Source organism: Molothrus aeneus, chromosome 2, assembly GCF_037042795.1.
Source record: "Molothrus aeneus isolate 106 chromosome 2, BPBGC_Maene_1.0, whole genome shotgun sequence".
NCBI classification, from domain to species: Eukaryota; Metazoa; Chordata; class Aves; order Passeriformes; family Icteridae; genus Molothrus; species Molothrus aeneus.
Genome location: NC_089647.1, coordinates 42,567,303 through 42,587,188, shown reverse-complemented (window position 1 = coordinate 42,587,188; position 19,886 = coordinate 42,567,303). Strand labels below are relative to the sequence as shown.

Below are 19,886 nucleotides of genomic sequence, written 5' to 3'. Positions count from 1 at the left end.
CACCATTACAAAGCTGAATATATGCAACTTTATGCAGCATTGTAACAGAAATTGAAAGCTCCTAAGTTGGTAGTAAGTTTCATCATTATTTTAGTCTGCACATTTAATAGAGTAATAGCAGCTTCTAAATTTAACAGTGAATGCACAAAAGGTTTTGGAGACATCATAACACAAATTGCAATAAGTCTTATAGTGAACAAAAGACCAGCAGAAACACATACCTTATCTCTGGCAGTAAGAAATCTTGGATCATCTTGAAAAGCTTCTTTAACCAACTTGCTAAACCGATTAAACAGCGTGAGCAATTGCTCTACATACTTCTCAGAATCCTAAAGAGGCAAAAATCAAATAAAAAACCAAGGCTCCACAGAATTCAGTGTGAGCATACACGTGATTTCCTAATCTGTAAAAATGCTGCACCCTAAAAAACCTGCATACTGTGAATTTATATTTTATCTTCAGTCTCTGGATTGAAGTGTTCTACAGCATGTAGGCTTAAACACAGACTTTCAGGATAGTATTTCAAATATAGAAAAAAAAATTTAAAAACTCTAACTTTCTAATACTATACAGCAACGTTTTATTTTAAAGGTCGTTTCCAAGCATCAATAAAAGACAAATGCCACATCCTAACTGCTGCAGCCACCTAGGCCTCCTAGACCCTATGGAAAAAAATGATAAAAAGCTGAAAAAGTACAGTGGAGAAAAAACCCTTATAATTTTCACACTGAACAACCACTCTTAGATTGAAAGCAAATTTCAAATTTCATCAAGAAGTTATAATTCTGGGAAAATTGATTAGGCTTTTTAAATTAAGATTCTAGCATAATTGTACTGAATAAGCAACCCATGCATTTAATTTATAACTTTTCTGCAAATTAGATTCACTTTTTAAAGCCACAACTGACAACAAAAAATAAAAAATTATCCTAAAGACATTTAAAACTTTCAGTGGACCAAAACTGGATCTCTAAACACAAATCTTAAAAATTATTTCCATTTATCCATTTGTGCCAAAAATAGAGAATATTTAACTTCTGGAAAGTTGTTTTCCTGTTGTTATTTTACTAAAACCCAATACACTTACAGTAGTAATAGTTTCAGCAGCTGCTACCATGTCTGCAAGTCCAGCACTAACAATATGTTCTTCCAAATCCTTCAGCATAGGCTCTATGCCATTTGGAACTTTATCCATCAGTGAAAACATTAAATGCAGCTCTGAAAGATACAAATACCAATGAAGCCACCAGTCAAAGACATCTATAAAAGCCAAATATACTGCATTTCTCCTAGACATATCTCAAGTGGAACATTAAATACATGAAGAACGGATAATCCAATTCATCTCTTAAAAAGAAAGATGACTTGAGTACTGTTCTAATTCTGGTCCCACAAGAAGATTCTTTTGAAGGCAAAAAAAAGGTATGTTTATTGCAATGTAATACTTGCTTATGCATATGGTATCTTATATAGTATGCTAATGCATATAGTATCACAAGCTTGAATAAGCCCCCCCTAAAACCAATGCCAATTTGGATTAAGTCCAGGTTCTAACAAATTGCCTTCAAATCCCTGGCAAGAATTTCTCTCATTTGGAAGCCTACAGGAGTTTATGCAAGAAACTGTATGGATTCAAGACATTTTTATATTTTAAACTAAAGCCAAACACACCTGTCTTTGTGTATGTTTCAACACCACTTACAATGCTTTGTTTTATAAAAGCTTGCGAAGTTCTGAAGTAACCAAAACTGACTAATGCAAACACTGAACTCTTCTTCCCAAAGAGTTTATTTAGTTTTTCAGAAAGTTACCAATACAAAAACTTCAAAATGTGATGCTTTATTTGTCTACTTTTTTGTGAAGATATTTCAGTACTGCTTAAAAAAAAAAAAAAAAAGAGGATTTTGAAACATCAATACTCATCTTGACAAAGCTGTCTACAAAGAACACTGGGATTAAGGTCACCAGGTTGTTGTAAAGAGACCACAGAGAATTGAACTCAGCTTGGCAAAGGACTTTGCTTCATGAAGTAGAACAAACGGACACATTTTTTTTTGTCAGAAAACAAAATTTATAGATTCACTTAGTTCCTTAATGTTATGTCTACTGTGAAAGTGGAAAAGTCAGAGGCCCTGCCTTTGCTTTCTTTTCCGCATTACTTTTGTAAGCAACAAACATCAAGATCCCATCACCACTGAGGATGATATATGCTACCATTATCTGTAACACAACAGCTGCTGCAGAAGCAAATAGAAAAGCATAGAGAAGAAAATAAATCCTTTTAGAACATAACAAAGCAAATTAGAGAATGGAAACTACAAACAACATTGAATAAGAGCTTGCAATGGTACTACAGACAACTCATAATGGGCTGAATTCCAGGAACCAGAAAAAAATGTAGTTGAAGGCATTCTCAGTGCAATTTAGATCTGCTATAACAAATGGCAGCACTGTTTTACATACAAAAAGTCCGAAAAGCTCAACTTTTACTGGATCTTTTAATCTAGGCTTTTAAAAAGAGTAAGAGGGAGGAAAAGATGGCAGAAAAAGAGAAACAAAAATATATGTTAAAGGACTCTACATCTGTTTCTGTACAGTAGTGATGCCATAAATATTAAAAAAATCAGTGGTTTCTCTTAAGAATCAGTAGCAAAGGAAGACTCCAGGCACATCCTAAGACTGCAGAATCCAAAAACCTATAAATTCTTCAAAGACAGATTTCAAAGTAACAAAACCAAAAGGAGTATTTTACTGGAACTTCTCTTAGAATATATTATGACACTGAAGAGTAAAGAAATCAATGCTGTAGTAGTTGGGGCACTTAAAGTCTGCTTTCATTCTGTACTCATGAAAGCCAAGCATACTTTTCATTTCTGTTGCACTTCAGGAATAAAATTTAGGCCTCACTTCCCCAATACTATAAGCAAACAAAGCCACAGAAAGTCAGTTCTGAAGTGTTTGCAAGCTATGACATTTTTGATAGATTTTAGTTGAAAAATATTATTCCTTCCTGTCTTTGCACAGCATGTAATTATTACTTAACATAATAAGATGTATGTGCACAGTTCATAACCAAAAATCCCCACCAAAACAGCCCTCTTTTGTCAGTGCTGTTTAATAAAGAAAACATCACTGAATTCTTTGGGGCAGATAATATCAGCAAGTCAGATGAGTGAGCAAAGCAAAGCAGAGCAGAGGACACTATCAGATGTATACATTCCTATGCATAGCTCCAGTCTTTAATTATGTTTCAGCCATCTGCACCTGTACCCTTCATTGAAGCATTTGAAGCAGCTCTTACAAACTGAGCAGAAGTGCCCTGCAACCACAGGACAGACACAGCCACAAGAGAGGGCTCTGTGAATAGCTCAACAGGTTTCTAAAGAAAGGTCCTTGGGCAGATGAACCCTTCTGAAGCTCTGTGTTTACATAAGCCTCCTGCATTCTCCCAAAGGCTGTAACATATACTCATAAGAAGTTTCACTGCTTTCTACATTTAGCTCTGGGCTATTGCCAGAAATCATGCTGCTAGATGAACAGATCAGTATGACATAGTTTTGAGGTCAAATATTTTCTTAAATGCTGGCTTTAGAAGTGAGTATTTTCTATAATATTCTAAGTCATAAAACAGTTTTCTCATTTCAATTGAAATGAAAACCTCTGAAGACATTAGTAAATATTCCCTGGCTGCAGGATACCAAGACCTCAAAGAAAAATTAACCTGTGATTTCAGTTTGGTTTCTTTTTTTCATTTTTCCTACCTGAATTACAACATTTTAATGACTTATTTAGTTTGTTTTACCATACTAACTTCTCAAATTCTGGCAGCAGAGTTAAAAAATTCTTCTGAAAACTTTCAAAAGGCATGCAGAGCTAACTTTCAATACTCACACTGATATACTGGCCATAAACCCCCATGAACAGCTTGCAAAGATTTGCTCATTCAACCTACAGGTCCTGCATCAATAATCAGAATAAGAAAATTTTCTCCCTGCCTTTCAGAAAAAAAATCTTTTCTAAAGAGATGTTTCACTTTTTTCCCAGGTGTAAAGAGGTAGTGGGGTGAAACAATGAGGAAATGTTTGTATCTGGAGTACTCAAAGACAAAGTAAAGACATATGGAGCATTTACCAGAGTTGGTCAATAGAATGCAAGTAAGCGTAGGAAAAAATAAAGAAAAAAGAGCACAAAATATTTTCTTTCAAACAAGATTAGAGCTATCCCCTCATTCAAATTAAAGCATTGTGTACATCAATTTCAAAAGTGATAGGAAAAAATATGAATCAATGATAGTAATTTTTTGTGTGATTGTTCATGCGCAATAATATTTTTATATGAAAAACTACCACCATCTATCAAAAACAGTAATTTGATATATCTACACACAAATCTATTTTTATGCAGTTCATGCAGGGTTCACCCTGCACTGCTCTTGAAGCTCCACTTACTTTCTGTTTCATTTCGTTTGATCATGCCTTGGCATTCAGCTAAAATAGTCTCTTTAAAAGATGTCACCAGGGCATTGACGCAGCACTCCATGAGCTGAAATACATTAAACACAGGATTAGCTCAAGCAGCCACCTGAACCGAAGCCTGATGTGTCTCAAGTTTGCCATGACACAAAAACTAACTGTTCTCAACAACTAGCTCTACACAATAATTAACTCATTCACTGATTCATAAAACTATTTGCAGTTTGAATAGAATCTATACAGGAACCATATTTCTTCAAAATGTTTAGGTTAGTAAATGTGGCAAAGTCTCCTCCAAACCATTAAGGAGCTTAGTATTTCTGTTGACTCTTTTCTCTCAAGGGAGCCACCACTTTTGAAACAGTAACTACCCTACTTTATTTCCAAGTATACATCCAAGAGCTAAGAATAGTTCTCATTCCAGCATACCCTATTTGGACCAGGCTGGATGGCTTGAACAAGGCATTAGATCTACTGCCTGTACATGTCAGGACCATCTCTCCTTTGTCAGCCTCTTTATATGGGCTACAATTTATACCTGTGCAAAATGAATGACTCACAGCTTAACAAAAGGTGTAAAGCACATTTTGATCCACTTCAAAAAATGATGAGATTCAAAAGGTATTTATTTAAAATAACCTGTTTCCTGAACTAATTCCAACACACACAATTATGACATATTCATTGCATTCTTCCTCTAGAATCTGAACTATGTAAAAGAATTGCTGAAGAGGGAAGAAGGGGAAGGAAAAAAAGAAAACCAATCTTTAATATTAAATGGCCATATTTCAGCCTAAGAGGAAATATATTACAGCTTTAATGAAATTTCTATTGCTCCTTTTGATTGCAATGAACAATACCTCTTGCAGGTGTTCTAAATGAGCACTGAGAAATCATTTGCCAAACAGATTTGACAGTTCATTTTCAAACATGATTCTCATCCCCTGTTAACCATAGGGAAAAATCCACCATACCTAACTCAAAAGGAAAGAACAAAAGCCAATCTGAATAAAAACCCGCCTTTCAGTTTTAACTTTTGATCTACATGTACTATTTAAACATTTACAGAAATTGTAGATTACCAGATTGGAAAGTAATACATGTTTTTGCAACAAATAATTTGTGATTTGCGAACACAAAATAAACAGTTCCAATTTAGTGCTATCAAATAATACTGTAATACAAAACTAAAAACTACAACACTATATAACTAGGAAATACACAATTTTTCTACACATTATACTCACTGCTTCTACAGAGTTACATTCACGTCTTGTTTCTAAATATCGTAGTGCTCTTTTCTCTTCTTCTTTTAGTTTAGCATCTGCCTGTGCAAAAGTAGAACAGCAATCATTTTAAGTACTAACACATTCAGTACAAAGTTACAACAGAATTTTTACTTACATATTTCATATAATTCTGTACACCGTTTTGTTGTAAATAAGAAGGAGCCTGTGTTCTATAAAATCTCTCTGTTGAATCCAAATATGCCTTTTCAAAGTTATCCCGATATATCTGAAGTTTATCTTCCGGATTAGAACAAAGGTTAACTGCAAAGAGAAAGTCCAAACTTACTCTCAAGTCTTGGAAATTTATGTGGCTAATAATAAGCAAATTTCAATGAGAGAGTGAGACTTGTATTAAAAGGTTGCATTGAACAATCTGAAAGATCTGATAAATGGCCTCTGATCACAAAGGTAACCAAATTTGGCCAATCTTTGCTCCCAGAAACATTCAGATCAACTATGGCAAACTGGAAAAAAGTTTCATACTTAGCTCCAGCACTTCAGACATTCGAACTTGGTAACCATAAATACACATACAACTGCAAAATTGTAAGGAAGGAATAAAAAAGCTCAGAATAGTGCCTAATAAAGTGAAAAGTTCTCCACTTGACTGAGCAAAAAGCTTCTCTTAGACACTGTTCCTGAAATCACAATGTCTCCATTTTAGACTTTTTTCCCTGTTTTACAAGAATGGAGACAGTAAGCTTATTGCAGTGCTTTGCACTATTTGAAAGAGAGTTTCAACTGTTACAGAGAAATGAATAGTCATTAAATGGAATATGCTTTTAAAAAAGTTAGAATTTGACTTATATAAAAAGCTGGCTTAAAGAAGTTTAAGTCCACCATTAGCCACAAGTTTAGTTCAACAGGCTGGAAAGCTTTCAAAAGTAGCAGGCAATGGTGAAATATCACAGAAGTTTCAGATACACAGATCTGTTCTGCAACAAAGAGAGACTCAAACTCTTAAATGTAGCCTGTTTAGCATTTCTTCTACAAACTGTCTAAAGAATCAGAAACAGTAAATAAAGGAGTACAGACATACTGCTGTTGTACCGTTGTACAGTTATATGTGCAACCCCAAAAAGTCAAAAAGTACTCTTCTCTTTGAAAACATTGATTTTGCAGTAACTGATACATAGGTAAATTACTTAGAAGCTAAAGATTATAAACAAAAATTAATTGGTATCATGAATCAACAAGCACAACAAAAAAAATCAATACAAAATGCTGAGATAATTACAACCCTACCACCACAAATGCCCACTTTGTAGGAAGAAAATTCATTTAATAAAGTGAGGAGGCAACAGATCAGTGTGTGCAAGACATACCATATGATTCTCGAACTCCAATAACGAGCTGGGAGTCAAAAGCTTCTCCTAGCCTTTCAGCATGAACTAGCTTCATTGCACTGTCCTGAAGTCTGTTTTTTATATTTGAAAATATAGATTCATTCCATGTATCTAGCATGAGCTGCATGAAGAAAAGGAAGAAAAAAAAAGACAACCTGTTAGAAAGGTACATGCAGACCTAAGTTCGTGCAAAAAAGTACAAGACATTAGAAACAGAAATCAAGCAATTTATAATGTAATTTTCAGGTCCTACACCGCAGTTCAGCGATGTCAGAACCTGATGTTGCTCTGAACTTGTAATACAAGCCATATTCAGCTTACATTCTAAACTTTATGTAACTGGACAGCTAAGGGGATCAGTCTTGAATTCATGTATTCACTCCATAATTCTCTATTACTTCTAGAGTTCTTCATAATCAGTCAAGTAACCTTCCAGCAATACAATGTGTCAGGAGTTGCTATATCAGGGGTACTTTTGAGGCAAACACCCAAATACAGTTCACCATTTGGCAGGCATAGTCTTAGACAAAACTAAAAACTCAACTAACACCAAAGTTACATGAAGAGAAAGATTGATGGATTTATATTGCATTTATCCAACAAGAAAGTTCAGTATGCACCTAATGCATCTGTAGTTTATAAAAAACTCGGTATCTCATCTAAGCACTGCAAAGTTTTAAGATTAGTTATGGAGGCTCTTATCAAAATCCTCATCACTCAATGTGCCCCTTTATACTCCATTGTGTGATTTGTTATTTTTGGTGACTGCTGCTAATGCTGCTGCATCCCATGAGGATTGGTGCAACAAAGCTCTCTGGCAGTACAGCCCACTCACCTTTCGAACAATGCTGTCTTCCACGTTGGACTTCTTGTTGCTGCCCTGCTTGCCCATCAGAGTGATCTCTAACTGACAGAAGGGCTTGGGCAAAATGTCGCACTGGGTGAAGAACTTGCGCCACTCCACGATGTAGGCTTTGAGTAGAGCTGTATCATCCTGGTGACTCAGCACTCTCTGCAGGTGAGGTGAGCAGATGAGGGAATTTATTAATCAATTTATGCACAAAATATGGGCTCTGTTTATGCTGAAAATAACTCCCCATATAAAACTCAAATATACGCATATATCAGACTAAGGAAGTCTACATATTGAAGTGCCATTTGGTTTCTTGAAGCAGTTATTAACCCATGTCATATGGGTCATTTCTAAAGACAGCAGTAAAAAAGAACACAGTAAGTTCAAATTTTCTAAATTAACCTCTTTTTCTCTTTTTAAGTCATGGGCAAGTAAAAAATTAAAATCTTTGGTCTAAAGGCATGTGGTGGTACAACCATATTAAAAAAAAATTAAATCAACATAAACCTGTAAGGACTGCGTTATATTCTATACACTGATAGGTTTCGATTCAATGGCATCTACTAACCTTTCATTAGACCCAGACAGAAAGTTAACATCTATATTTTATTAAATCCTGCAAACTTAGCTATATTGTACACTGGCTATCATAATGCCAAAAATAAAACCTGTCTATCAAATAACAGACAACACAAACCACATCAAAAGGCCTCAGCTCAGCACAGCATTTATGCATGTAAGCAGGTAAGCTATGGAACTTAAAAAACAACATTTATATGCCTGGTTTTAAAAAGGCCTCTATAAAAAATTATTTTCCTTGATGGAAAGCCTTAGTGGTGTAAATCACTTCACTAAAAGGATAAAATAAAAGTGTACAGAATTTTTCTAAACCATCTAAACCATTGCCACAGGATGCTTTAGAATTTTTTTTTTTAATTTCACAACTCCCTCCTTTAAATCCCTCATAGCAAAAGATGTTCTCTGTAGTATGTGTTACAAACACAAGAACTTCCTTTGAGTCTATTGACAGTGCCACTCATTTGGAGGGAAGCCCATAAAACTGGACAGCTGAGCTTGCTGAGTCAATAGCACAGATATTTGTAGTACACTGTACATATGGCTTCTTTTAAAGCCATCCATGAACATGTCAAAATAGCATTGAAGCTATATAAACTTTTTTTTTCCAGACAGTAACTTCTTATGAAAAATTCTGCCTTTTGAAGTTTTCAAGCAGAAGAAAATTCCATAAGTACTGTTGGATAAACAAAAATAATGCTGTGTTTTATTTTTTTTAAATATACCATAAAAATCACTGCCCATCCCAGCTTTAAGCACTGTGAGAAAACAATGAGCCAGGCTCAAGGCTCTTCTTTTTGTCAAGAGAAATTTGCAGGGTAATTATGATCTCCAGAACATCACAAAATTTCAAACAAAAAAGCAATGCATTTAGATGCAACAAAAGTCAGAATTATTTGGCTATTTTTCTAACAATGTGAATAAAAGTTATGAAACATTAATAACTTACTGCTTGTGCCTGTTTAATAAAATCAAGGATGTCTTCCTTCAGAGCTTGATGGATTTTTGCTGGACCTTTATCATCCCACAAGCACACTGCATGTACATCTCTAGAAAAAAATTTATCCACCTTTTAGTAACAGCTACTCAAAATTTAATGCCATAATGTATGAGGCTTTAACAGTCATAATTTCAGCATGTCTAAGAAATTTATATGTGTTATTGAACAACACACAGCTAGATCCCAGTGACACATAGGAGAAAGCATGTTTGGGGAACAGACTGAAGCTTTAAGAAAGGTCCTGGAAGCAAGTAACTGCAACCTATCTAGGAGAAGGCTATGGTCAAGAAGATGTGTAAGGCAATTCTGTTTTCAGTACCTATTCAATAATCCTTATTGAATTAAGGGCAATTTTTAAAGCTTTTTTTTGACATCACTTGCCAATAACAGCATTACTACTCAGCCCATGCTATTCTAAAATGCTATCATTAACATGCAGCCTTCCCTGACAGTTTCACAATCCAAGCACTACAACATCCTACAAAGGCAATAGACCGTCCTCATGAGAAATTTGAACCCTGAGGGATCAGGTGATTTAAAAAACGATTCAATTCATTTAATAAGATCACTCAAAACATTTCATGGAAGTGGTAGCATTTTCAAGTGAAACACTACTGGAGAAAAGTTACTAAATAGCACTGCAAAGCAAAATTCTGAGTTTTAATTGTCATTCAAATTATATTTTTCCTACCTTACAGCCCAGTAAGTGTATCTTAACTCCTATTCTTTCCATACTGAAGACTAAATAAAGCAAGTTACACTCCTAACCATATATCATATATAACATGGCTTAGCAAGCCATTTTTGACTCATTACTATCCTCTGGTTCTTCTTCTACCTTTCAGTAACAAGGCCACATCTCTGCAGAAAAGCACCCCTATAGTCTAAAGCTATCACTTTGTTCCTATTAAATCAATACACTTATTTCAATACAAAAGCAGCTTTTTCAGTTTAATCAAAAAGACAAAACTCACAAGTTGCTTTGACACAGATTAAAGGTGCTGGGGCCAAGTTTTACAGAAGTCTAACCCAACTGGTGAGACTTACACAACGTTCACAGGCAGAAAAGGTGTTACTGTATTTAGTATGTCATTGTTTCTTGAGAGCAGTGAAAAAAAAGCAGTACCAGATAATTATACTCACAGGGCATGTAGAAGACACCTACAGATTTTGCATTTTTATTAAGAAGCTTAACAAAGAACACTGTCCAAAAATATAAATCTAGGGAAGTGGGATCCTTTCCCTCAATAGCTTTAATTTAGCCATGAAGTTACTTAAGTTCTATTCAATAACTCAGCTACAAGAAAAAAACAATAAATATTAAGTTTTCATTCCAATGCAGAATTATTGAACTAGTTATTTAAAATTAAAGCAATGACTCAGAACGGAATTTTTACCTTAACTATACCATGTCTGGCAACTACTACAGCAGAGACATTGTAAAATATTAAAACCACCACATGTTAGATTACCTTTCCTCTTGGCTGGCAGAAAAGTGTGACAAGTGTATTAAACTGGGTGTAAAAAGAGTCACTACCCATCAAAAAGAGGAATAAAGACAGAGTGCAACAAGACTGCATTTGAAAAAAACTGTAATTGTGACAGATTCTAAAAACCAAAAGAATACTCTGCAGATTTGAATTACGACTACATTAGAGGGCAAATAACTCCATTGAGACAAAGATTATTTTAGATATACTTTTGATGTTTCTTTTGCAACTTACTTCCATATCATGTTTTCAAAAATCACACAAAAAAAATAATCACCTAAGCTTCTGGAAAAGCATCTTCTTGCTTTTTGGAAGGAAGAAAATGGCAGGGTTTATAGAAAGCACATTAGTACCAACATTGTCTGAAAATTCTTATACTTCATTCTTAGTGTAAAAAAGTATTCAAATTAATCTGTTAATTCAAGTTAAACTGCACCACCCTGTTACTTCAGTTATTTTAGAAGAAAGCCATTCAAATCAGAATAATGTAACATTCTGCAAACTGCCTTTAAATTAATTTACTGACACAGCAGTAAACATTTTCTCTCTAATTCTAACAAGAAGTTTGTGGGCAGGTACAAAACTTGTTTACTGAAGTCAAAAGCTCTGCTGTTCTTTCTCCACCCTATTTGCAAAGACCTGAATCCCAGCAAAGCTCACCTTCTGCACACTTAGAGTGATGTTGGTACACTTACCCCTTAATAAAACTTAAACTAGTATTTTTGTTCTGTGTTTCCAAACAATCTGTGTCACATAACTTCTGTGTGTATCGGGAGTAGCTCAGTAACTGTATTCCTATCATGCAGAAGGATGCAAGATACAAAACAATTACTTACGAAAACAGATCGAACCATTGCTGTTTCGTGACAGACTCCTGACGAAGAAGTTTCAGAACGATCGGGCGCATGAAATCCCATTTGTCTTCAAACTGAAGTGAACCTTTATTCTAAAAGAAACAACAAAAAAGTAATGTTAATAAACCAGTATCTTACTTTGTCTTTTAGGATTGCAGTTTATACAGTTAACATAAAAATATTTTCTCAGGTGTTCCTCATAAGCCAGCATTTAAGCTACACTACCACAGCTGAACAACACTTTTCACAGTAAGTACTATTTTAAGGAGTGACAGAGCTATTATTTGGTTCAAAGACACTGCCAATTTCTTCATTTAATCACCGCATTAGCTACAAGCAAAGTTCTAGCAAGCGTTCTTCAGCTGTTAGTGGAGTTATACACAGACAACACAGATGGTATTTGGAGCAGCTTCACTGTTCCAACCAAGATACCGGCAATGGAAGTCAGGCAGCAGTTGCAAACCTGTCTTCAATAAATTACCCTGACCAGAATGGCAGCCAGGAATCAGGAATGGTATTGTGGATGCTACCAGGTACCTTTTTTCTCTCACTGTGCAATTGGCATCAGCAGCAAAGAGGGAGGAAGGAAGCAGAGTAACACAGGAGCTGCTGCATCGCAGACTCCCTTCCTGTGGTTAACTGGCCACAAGACCAAGACTACCGCAGATAAAAATTATTTACTCCATGATGAAAAATCTAATGCCAGGTGGACTTTCCAAACTTATGATACAAAATAAGATGAAAGGGAAAAAAATGAAGTGCTCCCATATAATTCTGATTATTCTAAAAAATCTCACCACAGTATCCAGGCTAACTTTCATTATTTAGAAAATCCAAACAACACAACAACTTTGAGAGAAAAACACAGCTCTACCACATTTGTTGTGATTCTCTTTGCTTAAAGCTCCACATTCTAAAAAGAGAAACCTGCAATTAAAAGAATACACTGATTGAGAGTTCTGTGGCAGAAAGACTACTGCTTCAGTTAACTGCAGGGCTACGTTCCAGTGCACTGTTTACTTCTGAACAGATCATTGTCTTGGCTAGAAATACTACATTCGACACAATTCACTTCAAATAGAGCAACTAATACAGTCTAACTGCTTTAAATTCTGATAAGTGCACTGTTCTGCAACTAACATCTCTTCAGATAAACAAGCACAAGCAGCACACAATGTTCCCTCAATCACCTCCTTTTGATTAATTTCTACACGGAAATTTACAATTAAATCTGTTATTTAGTATTCAGAATAAGCACAGTTTGGCAACCATATCTGTTGGTGTTCTCAAGTTTGCAAGGATACCTCATTTTCAAGCTATAAAGATGCAACAGGCACCACAATAACTATTTTTACAGCCACAGCATCTGAAGGTCTCACAGCATTGTGGTAGGTACTGAACACAGCTTTCATGGAATCAGCCCCTGTTGATAAAGTCTATAAATCTTTCAACGTAAAAAAAAAAAAAAAATTGTTTGCCTATTCAGAGACAGTTTTACCTATTCTTTTCCAGTGCAAAAAAAGAAAATTTGAATGCATCATCTTGGAAAATCATCAACTAAATGCTTCCCCTATACAGAACCTGCTTTACTATTATTTCCTAATGTTAGATGCATTGCTGTAATCTTTGCTAGTCCTCTGAAATTTGTTAGCTTCTACTTGCAGATACTTCTGTTCCAAGTCCCTCTTGGAACAATAATGAACATACTGAACAGTTAGAAGTTCCAGAAAAGGCATTATAAAAAAAGTAAAAGCAACTTCCTTACACGTTTTTCTTTTGAATGAAACATCAGAGAAGACCTCTTAAGTTTTTTGGAACAGATAAAAAAATCTGTTCTGCAATTATTGAGAAGTGCAATTCTGCCCTTCACCAAAACCAGCTGAAGATAAAACCTGAATGCTCTGTGTGAATAAGATTAGTTTCACTGTAAAACATGGGGAGGAGGAGGACTGCAAACACAACCGTTCATATGATTTAGACTGCGATTACCTACTTAATCCTAAGAAGCACAAATAAAATTCAACTTCAGTTGTAAAAAAACCCAGTGTCCACTTGTAACCAACCTCTGCTTATTTACAAAGAGCTCCTCAACTAAAGCTTATCCTGAAATTCCATTAGAGAAGTGTAGAACTTTGCTTCCTATACATAGGAGTAAATTTTTTTCCACATTTCTGTCTTTATTCTTTAATTAAGCAGAAGATGAAATAAAACTGATGGATGAAAAATCCTACTCAACTATTCTTTAAGTTCAATAAACAATTCACAGAAATATAGGATAAGCTGAGTTGGAAGGGACTCAAAAGGACCATCAAGCCCAGCTCCTGCCCTTGCATAGGACCATCCTCAAGAATCACACCATGTCCCAGAGAACATAGTCCTAGTGCTTCTTGAACTCTGTCAGGCTGGTGCTGTGACCATTCCCTGGGGAGCCTGTTCCAGTGCCCAACCACCCTCTGGGTGAAGAACCTTTTCCTGACATCCAACCTAAACCTCCCCTGACACAGCTTCAGGCCATTCCCTCAGGTCTGTCACTGGTCACCACAGAGCAGAGATCAGTGCCTGCCCCTCCCTTTCCCCTCACAAGGAAGCTGCAGACTGCAATGACGTCTCCCCTCAGTCTCCTCCAAGCTGAACACATCCAGTGGCCTCAGCCACTCCTCATATGGTTTCTCCTCAAAGCCTTTCTCCATCCTTGTTGCCCTCCTTTGGACCCTCTCCCATAGTTTAATGTCTTTTTTATGTTGTGGCACCCAGAACTGCCCCCAGCACTGGAGGTGAGGCTACCCCAGAGCAGGACAATCTCCTCCCTTGCCCAGCTGGCCATGCTGTGCCTGATGCCCCCAGGACAGGGTTGGCCCTCCTGGCTGCCAGGGCACTGCTGGTTCACTGCTGGATCAACTTGCCACAGACCAGGAGCCCCAGGTCCCTTTGTGTGGCACTGCTCTCCAGCCTCTCATTCCCCAGTCTGCCCGTACATCCAGGGCTGCCCCATCCCAGGTGCAGAATCCAGAACTTTCCCTTCTTGAACTTCATCTGGTTGGTGATTGCCCAGCCCCCTCATTTGTCCAGGTCACTCTGCATGGCCTCCCTGCCTTCGAAGGAGTCAGCAGCTCTTCCCGGTTTGCATCATCTGGGAACTTCCTTACTGTCCCTTCCAGTCCTGTGTCCAAGTCATTTATGAAGATGTTGAAGAGCACAGAGCCTAAGATGGAGCCCCATGGAACCCTACTTATGACAGGTCTCCAGTCTGACATCACCCAACTCCCTACAATGAACCAGTTGCTCACCCATCACGTGATGTGTTTATCCAGCTGTGGGCTGGACCATTTTTCAAGAACGATGCTCTGAGAGACAGTATGGAAAGCTTTACTGAAATCAAAAAAGATTACAGAAACATCATTTAGGTAGATTTAGGATTCCATGACATTACAATTTTATACAGTAATTACAGGAAGAAAGGGTGCATTAAATACCACCTACTGTGTATTATTCCCATTCATTAATTCCATCTGTTAATGCCTGTTAGTGTGCGACAGAAAACAGATTTTATAGTAGAAGAGGAGGTCCAACAGTGGCAATTCTTAGTTGTTACCAAAGTCACACATGCAATTTCTGAGCAGTATTTCCTGAGCAATTTTTCTTTCCTACTTTGCTTCCAACCCCAGTTCCAAAGGAAAGGTAAACAGAACAGTAAGGCATACCTTTGATGAAATAAAATTACTCCACTTATCAAATCTTCTCTGAAAACATAGACTACAATTGATAGTCACACCCTGGCTAAGTAGCCATTCTTCTTGTTAAATTTCAATGCTTAGAAAGACAACTCCACTTATGAAATATTTTGTTTTAGAATTAATTTCATTAAAATTGTTCATAAAGATTTAAAGTTGCATTTTAACACTAAACTTTACTTGAAATACATACTGCTTTACACATTACGCTTTTCCCTGTTCTTCAATTCTACACTTAAACTTCTACTTCAATTCTACTTCAATTCTAAGTACTTAAACATTACAGGTATAACAAGGCAAGGCAATACACCAAGACCTTCATCAACCTACTCTCCCTTTGAACCTCAAAATGTCTCTGTGGGACTCTCTGTGCTGTGTAACCTCTTTATTTCAGGCCACACAGAAATTCAGCCCTGGTCTCTGCCAGATGCTCTGCACAGTATTGTAGAAAAGAAGTGTTCTCTAGGTCTTACTGTACATCTGATCTACATCTGAGTAACATCTTCACCTTTATAACTTCATTGTTTTTAGACAGTATTTATACTAAAGCCAGCTCACAGAGGGATGAAGTAGGAAATATGATGTCCTAGACGGAAACAAGCACTGTCTGATTAATCTCTGCTACAAGTAGCTGTAAAAATCAGTGTAATGCTTGTAGCAAGTTTCTGCTCAAAGCAGAAAAGTAGCCACAGGAAAAGCTTTTGTATGCAACTAACTAGCATGCAACACTCCCTAGCTTCTTAAAGATATCCTAAATGGAAACAGCCAGGAAGGAATAGACAAAATACAGACTGGAAACATGTACTTCAAGTCAAAAAATTAAAAACCTTCAAATGTGTTTCTAGCTGTCAGTGACAAACAGTTGAAACTGATGCAAAGATAAATAGTGATCCTCATTTCATTTAAGCCCAGGGAAAAACTGTTGCTTCCTCTGCTGCTTCTTTCCTAATATCAGGCTCATGCTGGAGTTCTTCTTGCAAGGATAGACTACTGCATTTGCTGGCAGCTCCAGTAAGGCCCTACAGTAGGGTCAAGATCTGCCAGCATGGATACAGCTACAGGTTTTCTTTGTGCTACAATAAGCTGATGTGCTTTCTGCTCCACAAACTACAGAAAAACTCAAGTGTCTTCATGCCACATGGGTGAATTGGTTTAGACTGTATCATCACTGCAAAGAGAACAAGTTACAAGTCCTACAGGGCCCCTGAAACGAAGTACCCCTTTTTAGAAGTGTCACATGTGCATTGAGATAAAAAACTCTAGGGGACTCTGCTGGAAGTGGCTTGGTCACCTACCAGAAAGCCACTGCCTCAACAAGGGAGAGCAGCTCTGCTACAGGTAGGGCAGGCACCAGCTGAGCCTGTAAGGGCTCTTCCTAAGTACTGCAGCATTTCCATCACATTACAGTTTGTTCTGTCTCACCAGGATTCAACATGACTGGTCATTCTAATTTTGCATTTAAAGAAGGCTCTCCAAGAATATGCTTCTCACTAAAAAAAAAAAAGAATTTACAATTAGGAAAATTAAGCACTAGTGGAGTTTAAATGATGCCCTCTAAAATTATGACAGCCAGTCAGATTTGGATTCAGCTGGATCTGTTAATAGAATCAGAAAGGAATATTTCACTTCATTGTTTCATCTATGAGGAAAGCTGGACCAGGATGGGGGAAAACAAAAGCAAATACTCAGGTCCTGCTCATGCTGGCAAAACTAAGGCCTGTCTATACCCAACACAGATTTGATTATGCAGGCTTATTTGGAAAAGATATGGAAAAAACTTACAGATGTTAACACCTCTCCTTTCTTATCCTGGGATTTATACTGTGCCCAGACATTGCTTTTTTTTTCCCCCCTTAAAGATGAAAGCAGAAGTAAGCTGGACAGGCTCAGATGGCACAAGGCACTGCCAGGCAACACTGACCTGGAATCAACAGTTTGCTCCTCGGAGAGCACTCTGATGAGAGGAACTGGGGAGCAAAGGACCTTACCTAGTTCTAGTTCTCACACTGGTTTATCTTGCCATTATAAACAAAGTCAAATCACTGTATAATTTTTCCTTCTGTAAAGTGGGAATCATACTTTATTATCATCGGAAAACTCACTAATTAGTAAGCTATATGCTTAATAACACTTTGAGTGACCAGAAATGCCTATTTTAGAAAATATATCTCTGCAGCATTTTTCCTAAAACACACTGTGCATATATATTTTATTGTCAATATAAAATACTGACGACTCAAAGACCAATGGCAAAAACATGACTAGTTAACACAAAGACTTCAGTTTGGCAAGAGCCATCTCGCCAAGTCAAGGCCTCTGTTTTTACTACTTACTGCTCTTTCAAAATAGCTGAAGCAGAATGCTGACAAATCTTACAGGCCTCTGTTTCTCCTATCTGCTGTGGGCTATCCCACCACGTGTATCATCAGAGCACGTGCTGGACTTCCGAGAAATCCTCAAATGTACAGAAAAGAGATGGTCTAAAACATTACCAAGTGGATAAAACTGTCTGAGCCCTGCTCTGAACACATGCATTTCCACAAAAAGGACACTTCTTCTTATGCGATATTATTTTTTTTGCCTGTGTTCTTGGGTTCTTCAATTTTAGATTTTTAAGTATTTTAAAGTATTATCTGCCTAAATATCTAAGAACCACTTAAGGCATAAAAATATACAGGAATTAATTAAAATTCATTTCAATTTCAAGGAAGATTTTTTTTAAACATATCTTTTTAATATAGAGATTTTTCTGAATATGAGGAAGAAACAAGGGGCTAAATTACTTCTCATTTCTTCACATTGACTGTCTCAGAGTAATAAATAAAACCAGCAGATTCAGGCTAGATCTATACATCCAAATTAGGTCAGGTTAATAAAACGCAAGCAACACTTCTTCAGGACCACAATGAACTAAAATACGTAGTGCTGAACACATGTTTATGCCTACATTTATATATATTCAATTGTCAATTCCTCAAGTTAAGAAGACAGCCTGCCCTAGGCCTATCTTAGCACTGTAGTTAACTGGTGTTTCAGAAGCACTTACTGGAGGCATTCGTAACAGTGGTTTCAAGTAGGCCCATCTTCCCTGTGCTAGCATGGCCTCAGAGGCCACACAGAGTCTTCTCCTCATACATACCACAAAGACCAGGATAGGCAGTCCTGAGCTCAAACCCTGGACTGTCCCACTGAAATCTTCCGTTCCAACCTGCGGCAGCTTGGGGTGACTGACATCTGCCATCAAACGTCGGGAAAGTGCTTGAAAACATATGACTACAAAAGCAAAGCTGCTTAACGTAAGCGAAAAGCCTCCGGGAGTTTTCCTTTGCAGGAAAACTGCAGTTAACAAAAAAACTGGAACACGGCAGCCACCCCAATAACGGCACCTGCCCTCAGCGAAGACATTTTCCAACTCTTTGTTTAACTTAAAACTCATTTTCCGTACACCCGGATTTTCTTAAATAAACAAAGAGAAGACACCGAGCCCTGTCTATCCGCACGACGCAACGCTGTTTCCCAACGGGGCGTGTTTGGGAAGGGAGAGCCGGGGGCAGGGAGCGCGGAGCTGGCAGCAGGCAGCAGCAGCCGCCGGCGGGGCCGGGCCGGGCCGGGCCGAGGCCGGCAGCCCAAGGCCGCTCACCTGCGGGGGGGCCCCGGGAGCAGCAACTCCGGCCAGCGGCACCCGCGGCCCGACCCTGGCCCTGCCCCCGTCCCTGCCGCCCTGTCCGGTCCGGCCACCCGCAGGGCCGCCCGGCCCTGCCGCCTCCCCCTCCTCCCGCAGGACCCGGCCGGGCTCCGCTCTCACCTTTAAGAGATTAGACGTCGCCATGATCCCCACTGCGGGGCCTCCCCGGCCGGCAGCGGCGGCTTCTCTGCTCGAGCTCGGTTCGGCTCCCACCGGCCGCTGCCGCTTTACATGGCCCCGGGCCGCTCGCCCGCCCGGCCGGACCCGCGGCGGCGGCGGCAGCAGCAGCAGCGGCGGCGGCGGCGGCCTCAGCGTTAGGCTTCCCTGTCCCGCGGCGAGGCTCGGGGAGCTCGGCAGCGCTGGGACCGGCCGGGTGCTCCGCACGCAGCCGCCTCTCAGAGCCTCATGGCGGCGTCCGCCCGGGCGGCGCTCGGCGGCCGCGGCTCCATGGAAGGGGCCGGGCCCACATGATGCGACGCCGGGAGCGGCCCCGCCGCCCAGCGCGGCTGCGGGCCCCGCCTGCAGCGCCCCCTGCCGGCCCCCCGCCCGCGCCGCCCGGCCCCGGCGCCACTGCCCTCACGGCCCCGCGG

General features: G+C 38.6%; 1 protein-coding gene across 1 annotated transcript in view; it reads right to left on the bottom strand.

Moving 5' to 3' along the window:
- Positions 1-19,563, bottom strand: part of CUL5 (cullin 5) — a 31,602-nt gene extending 12,039 nt beyond the window's left edge. Inside the window, exons 1-10 of the mRNA XM_066544768.1 lie at positions 19,417-19,563; positions 11,863-11,972; positions 9,486-9,585; positions 7,943-8,119; positions 7,087-7,228; positions 5,877-6,022; positions 5,720-5,800; positions 4,449-4,542; positions 1,088-1,218; positions 222-329 (exon numbers count right to left, since the gene is read on the bottom strand). Coding sequence (XP_066400865.1) covers positions 222-329; positions 1,088-1,218; positions 4,449-4,542; positions 5,720-5,800; positions 5,877-6,022; positions 7,087-7,228; positions 7,943-8,119; positions 9,486-9,585; positions 11,863-11,972; positions 19,417-19,440 — 1,113 coding nt within the window. The 5' untranslated portion in view covers positions 19,441-19,563. The remainder of the gene's footprint in view (positions 1-221; positions 330-1,087; positions 1,219-4,448; positions 4,543-5,719; positions 5,801-5,876; positions 6,023-7,086; positions 7,229-7,942; positions 8,120-9,485; positions 9,586-11,862; positions 11,973-19,416) is intronic.
- Between the last annotated feature and the right edge of the window lie 323 nt (positions 19,564-19,886).